General features: G+C 50.0%; 1 protein-coding gene across 2 annotated transcripts in view; it reads right to left on the bottom strand.

Annotated features, from left to right (window-relative positions):
• BCL11A (BCL11 transcription factor A) overlaps nt 1-8,120 on the bottom strand; it is a 128,216-nt gene that overhangs the window by 5,250 nt on the left and 114,846 nt on the right. Inside the window, exon 3 of one of the 2 annotated variants that reach the window (XM_050709987.1) lies at nt 819-2,546. In XM_050709987.1, coding sequence (XP_050565944.1) covers nt 819-2,546 — 1,728 coding nt within the window. Of the gene's footprint in view, nt 1-514; nt 2,547-8,120 lie in introns of those variants that run through there. The other variant, XM_035553071.1, reaches the window with a different exon arrangement.

The raw sequence follows: 8,120 nt of genomic DNA, 5'->3' as shown, positions 1-8,120 counted from the left end.
CGCAATGCTTCTTCAGTGCTATCGGTCCTGTCCGTAGAGGGTTACCCAAAGCGCGTTTTCCTTCGCACGTTACAAAACAAAACTGTACATGATATGTATTATAGGATGTATGCAGCATGGTTGGTTTTGTTTGCTCTCGTTTTTGTTTTGTTTCGCTTTTCTCTTTTCCTCTTTTTTTTTTCTTTTTTTTTTTTTTCTGAACGGAACTGGAAACAGCGACGTGTTTGCTCAGCAACTAATCAGGGACAATTTAAAAAATAGCCATAACATACCATACATGCTGTCTAATTCAAAATAAAAAAACCAACATACACAACATGTAAATTATTGCACAAGAGAAAGGCTCAAAGTTTGCGTAAAATGCAATAGTATTGCCCCGATACAGATCATGCATTCAAACGGTGAGAACAAAAAGAAAATAAACAGGTGTGCTGGTGACAAGCACTTTCTGAATATCCTTAGCTTCCATTAGTTTAATCACGAGGGACTAGAAAACCTCTACAGGGAGATGGGGCGGGGATGGGGAGTATTAATATACCTCTATTCAGTTTTTATCTCATTATTCAAGACTCGATCACTGTGCCATTTTTTCATGTGTTTCTCCAGGGTACTGTACACGCTAAAAGGCATCTTACAAATCTCGCATTTGTAAACGTCCTTTCCCACCTGACCATGTGTTTTCATGTGCCGGGTGAGCTTGCTACTCTGGGCGCAGGCGTAGTTGCAAAGCTCACACTTATAGGGCCGCTCGCCCGTGTGGCTCCGTCTGTGGACAGTGAGATTACTACAGTTCTTGAAGACTTTCCCACAGTACTCACAAGTGTCGCTGCGTCTGCCCTCTTTTGAGCTGGGCCTGCCAGGGCCCGGGCCACTAATATGCGGGGTGCTCCCTCCGCTTCCCGTGCCGCTGCGGCCTGAGATGCCGCCATCCAGCTCGCCCGGCGGCGTGGAGAAGCGCAGGCTGCCGTTCTCTGACGAGTGCTCGGAGGAGGAGGCGAAGGGCGATTGTCGGGAGTCACCGAAGCTGAGGAAGGGGTCCTTCAGCTGCCGCGAGGCAGCGTAGCCGGCCAGCCACTGGGAGTAAACGTTTTCGGTGTTGGGCATGGCGGCGGCAGGCAGGTCGAACTCCTTCTCCAGCTTGATGCGTTTGGAGAAGGGGCTCAGGGAGCTGGGGCTACCCAGCAGCAGCTTTTTGGACAAGCCGCCTGAGGCAGACTCCCCCGGGGAGCAGCCCCGGCCGTTGACTGCCCCGTCGTCGATGCGGTCGGACTCACCGGCCACCGAGTCTTCGTCGCAAGTGTCCCTGTGCACCTCGGCCTCGGACAGATGGCCTCGTTTGTGCTTCTCCCCCAGCACCTGGTGGAAGGCCTCACTGAAGTGCTGCATGGAGCTGAGGACCATACCTTGCATGACGTCCGGCATCGACCGACTCTCCTCGCCAGCCCTGGAGTTGTTCTCATGATGGCGGGCCGCCTCCAGGTTCATCCCAAAGCCGTAGTCTGGCCTCTCATTCTCATTCAAGTCCTCCTCCTCTTCCTCCTCCTCCTCCTCCTCTTCCTCCTCCTCCTCCTCCTCCTCCTCATCCCCGTTCTCGGGGATCATGTTGGGGTCATTCTCGCTCTTGAACTTGGCCACCACCGACTTGAGGGCGCTGCTGGCACTGCCGACCAGGTCGCTGGTGCCTGGTTCGGGGGAGCTGGCGGTGGAGAGCCCATCATCCGACTTCACTGTCATGGGGGACGACTTGTGCATGTGTGTCTTCATGTGGCGCTTCAGCTTGCTGGCCTGCGTGCAGGCGTGGTCGCAGAGGTTGCACTTGTAGGGCTTCTCCCCAGTGTGGCTCCGGCGGTGGACCACCAAGTTGCTCTGGAACTTGAAGGTCTTCCCGCAGAACTCGCACGACTTGGACTTCATGGGCGGCTGGGAGGGAGGAGGAGCGGACTGCAGAGGAGGAAGGGGCGGCGTGGCCAGGAACGGGGGCTTGCTGCCGGGCTGGAAGGGCTGCAGCAGCCTTTGCATAGGGCTGGGCCGGCTCGGGGACAAGGGCGGGCTGGAGGTGTTGCCGGCCAGCTCCCGCAGCCGCCGGGAGAAATCCATAGCGGGCGGCTCCATTGCCATGGGGTTCAGTCGCAGCACCCTGTCGAAGGCACTAGGGTGATGGGTGGCCAGAGCCATTTCTTCCGCACCCAGGCGCTCTATGCGATGCGGATCCAAATGGTGCCTCGGGGGAGGGCTAAAGAGGGGCGGCGTGGGTGGGAATCGCCCTTCTCCCAGCCCCGATGCCTCTCTCGAGACCGAGCCAGGTATTCTGAGCAGGTTAAAAGGGTTATTGTCTGCAATGTGAATCCCGTGGAGAGGTGGCTGGGAAGGGCACTCTGCACCTAGTCCTGATGGGATACCAACCCGTGGCGTCAGGGGGCTGCCGTGCTCGCTTTCTAGGTAGATCCGTAAGCCGTGCGTGTTCTGTGCGTGCTGCAAGAGGAACCAGGCGCTGTTGAAAGGCTGTTTACAAGTCGTGCACGTGTAGCTGCTGGGCTCGTCTTTACCTGCAAAACAACACAACAGCAACGTAAATGTTTAATCGCCCACCGGTGACTGAGAGCTCGCCTCCACGCCTAAGCTCTCCTTCTGCTTAAGGCTACGGCCGAAGGGGCAAAGGGACACGTGCGGGGCTGACGGAGGCTCTGCCCTGCTCCCCACCTGCGAAACCAAAATCAGAAAGGGACAGGGAGAGGGACGGGGAGCAAGAATGGTGCGGAAAGAGGCAGACCAGGCGGGGAAAGGGCTGGAGCGCAGCCAGGGAGCCTGGCCGGCCGCCCCGCCGCAGCCGCCACGTCTCTCTCGCACTGAAAAGAGGCTGGGAACGGTGAATGGCGCTTTGGCAAGGAGCGAGAGAACTCTGTTTTGTGATAATTTATTTTGGGAGATAACACGGACATTATAAAAGAGCAACTGACTAATAAATAACCAAACAAAAAGCCGGCTAATAATGGCAGCCCCCTCCAATGCACAGCAAAACAACAGAAATGAATAACTTTCTGAGGGCCGTATGCACAGGAAGAGTAGTGGGGAGCACGGCGAAGGTGAGTGCATTTTTCTATCGATTCTGGCAGTTTTGTGCGTTAGTCACTTCCATCCCCGTTTGCTTTTTTTGCTAAATGCCAGTAACCTGCAACTACAGCTAAGGCAAGTACAGAAATTAATTTCCAGTCCTGCCTAGCAGTTCTGTAGAGTTGCTATTGTAGTGATTTAAAAAAAAAAAAACACCAACAACACTCCTGAGGTTTGCTGAATAATAAAAATATCTCAGTCTTCCCAAGCAAGCTGTGCCCAGGGGGGTGCCCTGGCTCCAGACAAACCACTGTAGGTAGGTCTCTGCGTAAGATGACATGCAAGTTCGCCAAATTAGGTTTTGCATAATTGCCCAATATGAAGAAAAGGAAAATGTAAAAAAAAAAAAAAAAAAAAGGGGGGGGGGGGGGGGCAGATTTGGAAAGAAAACATAATTTTATCCGCAACCGTCTTGTTTTCTATCTCACTTGAGAGGAGAAGAAGAAAAGCTTCATCTGGGTGTTTTCATTATACAATGAGCTGAATAACGATTTGGGAATATGACAGGCAGGCAGCCCGCAGCGCCGGCTATAGCGACCCATCGCAGCCTCCCTCGCTGCCTCCCCGTTCTTCTATTATTATACATTTGGCCTGACAATCTGAATTGAGTGAGTAAAAAGCGACTCAACCATCTATAGCAGGCGTTTAACACTTTAGTCGCTTTAAAAGCTCTTAGAATAATATTTAACGTCTCGTCCTTCAACTGAAGCCAGCGTTTGAATAAAATGCATTGCGGCACTCACTATGTACCAGGCATGGGAGTGCAGATAAATACTTAAATCTGTTGAAATTAGAGCAAAATTCAATTGGGCTTTCACATTCCTCTGCTCATTTGTGAGCTCGGAAAAAATCTTAAATGTGAAAATTTCATCTTGCTTTGCCATAATGAAGTGGAAGTTTTTAACAACATGCTACAAGCCACGCGCCGGGGCTGTGGTGCGCTAACAATGTAATGCTACCTCGCTTCTCTATTTTATGTATTAGGTCAGAGAAAATAGCATTTTATCTTATAATGAGGATACAACATACAGTGCTCACTATCGCTTTTTAGTATTCCCATCAACTAGATATTCTAGATCATAAGGGCAGCTAGTGTAATCATAATGTCAATGAGAAGGGCTGTTACGACTGAGACTAAAGATTACATGGAAAAAGCTGCTTTGAAACTGGTAATTATTACCAGTCCACTAATAGCAAATGATGCATTACAGTTTCACCATATAATCTGTATTTCACTCAGCTCCTGCCAGTACAGCCTTATTATATTACAGTGCTCACAAATTCTAAATTCCTAAACTACAGTCATCAATAAATGTGTTACTTGCCATAATTTGCAAAATTACTTTGTTCATAACATCTTCGACCGTTATAAAGACTAGAATTGATTTCCTGCATGGCAAAATTAGGGCTACATTGATTTAGTGGAGTGTAAAATGTAATACTATTCTTCATTTGCTTTCCTGAAAAACAAGTTTTGAATTCACCATCCGTGTTTGGTAATCAAGATAATAATTTAAATATAACATAATGTTTATGCACAAAACTTCCCTAATCTTAAGTGACCTACCATCTTCAAGGGAGCAACGTAAAAGCAGGCGATAAAATAAAGCAGCGAAATGGTTAAAATCCACCAGCTATCTGCCTCCACCTCCTGCTCTGAAGAGACACAATTTCTAATTTGTCTATTAGTGCTTGATTAATTACGAAGGCTATTGACTGACCATATCACCACCTAGAGATACGTTCCAGTCTAATGCAGCCTTGCCAAACAGTAAGAATTACGGCAATCATCCGCTCATTACCAGCAAGGAGTGATGGGGGCATCGAAGCGGGGTTTTGAGGAGCTTTGCCTTCCCTTCGTCCCACCCCACCGCCCCTTGTTCTTCACCGGGCCGTGCTCCTGGAGATGGCCGCTTCCCCAGGGACGTCCGCGGAGGGGCTGGCGGGGGGCAGAGGCGTAGCTGCGCCTCGAAGCTCCATCTTCAGGAAAACACAGCATCTCCCAGCCGGTTTGCGCTTCCCAACCCAGAGCGCCTCTCCCCTCGGTGGATTAAGCCGAGATGGGCAGCCCAAGCCATCCCGACAAACCCAACAGCTCGGGGTGCTCCTGGCCTCCTGCCCGGCTGTCGTGCCCTCAAGGTCCTAGTGGACCTTGCCAAGTGCTGGCTGCAGGCCCGGCTGTTAATGGACCCAAAGACTGCGGATCTGATTGTTTCTCCTAGCTACAGGCCAGCCTCCACGCTCACACACACTCTTCCACCAAGGACCAGAAAGAATTCAGGCATCCCAGTGGGCGAGTTGCGGACCCCAAAGGCAGAGAGGAAAGGAAGCAGCAGGGTGCTTTTGGAAAGTGCAACAGTGGGATCAAGTAGTCCTGTGCTAGCAAAGGACAGAGCTGCAGAGGGTCCCACCAGGCTCATTTCATGGCTTGCCTCATCTTCCAGCAGGGCAACGCAATGGGACATGTTAGCCAAAGCAGCATTGCAACACCACTGGGGCTTTCAACCAGTTTCCAAGAGACTCACATGAATCCCCCAGATCTAGATGCAAAGAGGGTCACCAGCACCCCTGCCCATATCCTCAGCTGCTTTGCACTCGAGGACTTCAAGGTCCATAGGGACCATCCGCTGCCATCCTCTGACCTTTTCTGCGCTACGTGGCTCGATGTCCTGCACTGACCCCCACAAGGTCTTTGGGTACAGCGTAACCACCTCCAGCCCCGCCAGCCGCCTTTAGGAGAAGCATGGAATCCCAACGACAGCTGCTCAAACCAGATCAGAGCCATTCAAACCATATCAGAAGACAAGGAGAGGCTGAGCACCCACAGGTGGTTTCCACCACTCGCCACACTCAGCTGCAGCTCTCTGGCGTCTACCTGAATCTCTCTAGCCCCAGCTCCTATTCCTTCCCTTTCTGTTTGGGTATTCTGGAGATACATAGAAAAGCCCCTTGGTACACGATGCACCCCCCACATACCTAGGATGCACCCAGTAACCAAGGCACATTTCAAAATCAATTTATCCAAAAGAAAGAGCTTGAGCCCTTTCCTATCCCTCCTCGTTTTCCAAAATTTGAGTCATTTTCATGGCTTTCCCATAGCTCCACACAAACACAGTCTTTTGCAAACACAAGGGTTCACTTGAAGACCAGCCTCGCCCTCCTCACAGCAGCACCATGCTGCGAGGAGCCATCTCTGTGCTAACACTCCCCGGGAGCTGCCTCCTCCTGGGGTCCCGCACCCCGGCCCCCATTCCCTGTTGGTGGCCAGGTCATATCCATAAGCACCCAGCAGACCCAGCCCGGCAGTCCTGCCAGAGCACCCCACAACCCCACTGCTATTTACCTGTACACTCATCTTTGCCTTACCCACGACACTCATCAGCAGCAGTTACATGTCCATTTCCACCTCCACAACACAATGCTCACCACCACCACGATTCATGCTGGTGCCTGCTGACCATTCCCTCTCACCGAGGTTTCTCTAGCAGAGCCCTGGCTTCCCAAAATCTGCTGGTGGGCTCCTAATCCACACACTGCCCACCCCATCCGTATGTACAGTGCTCATTTTCCCCATGCACCATGTCACGCAGAACCAAGTCGAACGCTTTGCAAAGTCTATTTCATCTGCATTTATCAACCAAACGTGTCATCTCAAAGAATGAAATCAGGTTTATTTGACAAGATCTATATTCCATAAATCTAAGTTGAGTGGCATGAATTATATTTCTAGCCTTTAATTCTTTATCAATTGAATCTTATGCCAGCTCTTCAATTATTTTGTCCTGAACAGATAGGCAAGGTGTTACTAATGCTCCACCGGTTACCCCAGACACCTATTGACACTATTTTCCCAGTCCATAAGCTTTATTAAGAACAAGCATCACTTGCCAACATTTAGGGATTCTGGGGGGTAAGTTGTCAGGGCCTTTTAATTTAAAAAGATTTATCTCCATTGGACCTCATATAAAATCCTCCTTGTCTGCAAATGAGCTGGAAAAAAACACTATCACCCGCCTATTGATACAGAAACGTAACACTGCGTCTTTCCATCTCTTCAGTAAAAATATTGGTTAAAACACTGCTACCTTGATGCTTCTTTCACTTAAAAACAGCCATGAGCAACTTCTAGGAGCTCTAGTATTTCCAGGACCCTGCAAAGCTCTCTTATCCTCCCTGGCTGGGCCAGCACAGGTTTTCCTTGTTGTCTTAGGCTCCCCGTATCAGGTCTCTACTCATCGTGATTTCTCACTGCGATTGATTGCTATCTATTTTCCATTTTTTAAGTTGTCATATATCGATTTTTTTTTAATATCTAGTTGCTGTTCTCATCTCACCACTGAATAGGGTGAGGTGGGATTTTGGCCAAGGTTGCCCGCACCTCCCTGGCCTGCTCAAAATAAAAACAGCCTCCAATGACCATTCACATTTTCCTGTGTACATTTTTCCTCCCAGTCAATTTTACTGACAATTTTCTTCAGATTTGGGGAACTGCACCCCCGAAAGGCAGGGCAGGGCTGTGGTGCAGCCCCATTCCCCCTTCTTCTTGCAGTTGTGTCAGGGTTGAGGATCTGGCTCACGGTACTTTGTGGGTTCGCACAAAACCCTCAGAACCATGGGAGGTAATGCCTTGATGCCATGCACGAATCCTGCACCAAAAAATCCCTGTTGCTCAACCCTGGGGGAACTGCATGGAGATGCCCCATACCAAATACAAGCATAGGGCTGATACTAATCCTGACAGGTCCCACACAGTGAACACTCATCCACGACTACAGATTTATTCACTTTGGCACCCCAGCCAGCAAACGGCCAGTGACACCACACCACTCTTCACTGGGGCACCACGTAGTGCCTCTGGAGTATCAGCTCCTGCCTAAAAAAAAACTTTCAGAACAGCTCTTACCTGCCATGCCCCCCCGAGAAGTAATTTAAGCAGGAACACATGAGCAACAGATTTAGCTTCTGATCTGAAAAAATGTTAACAAATGACTGGAATGGATATTGGCATT

The sequence above is a fragment of the Cygnus atratus genome, chromosome 3, assembly GCF_013377495.2.
Source record: "Cygnus atratus isolate AKBS03 ecotype Queensland, Australia chromosome 3, CAtr_DNAZoo_HiC_assembly, whole genome shotgun sequence".
NCBI lineage: Eukaryota > Metazoa > Chordata > Aves > Anseriformes > Anatidae > Cygnus > Cygnus atratus.
Note: the sequence above shows the minus strand (reverse complement) of the source record. Positions and strands in the feature narration are given on the sequence as shown.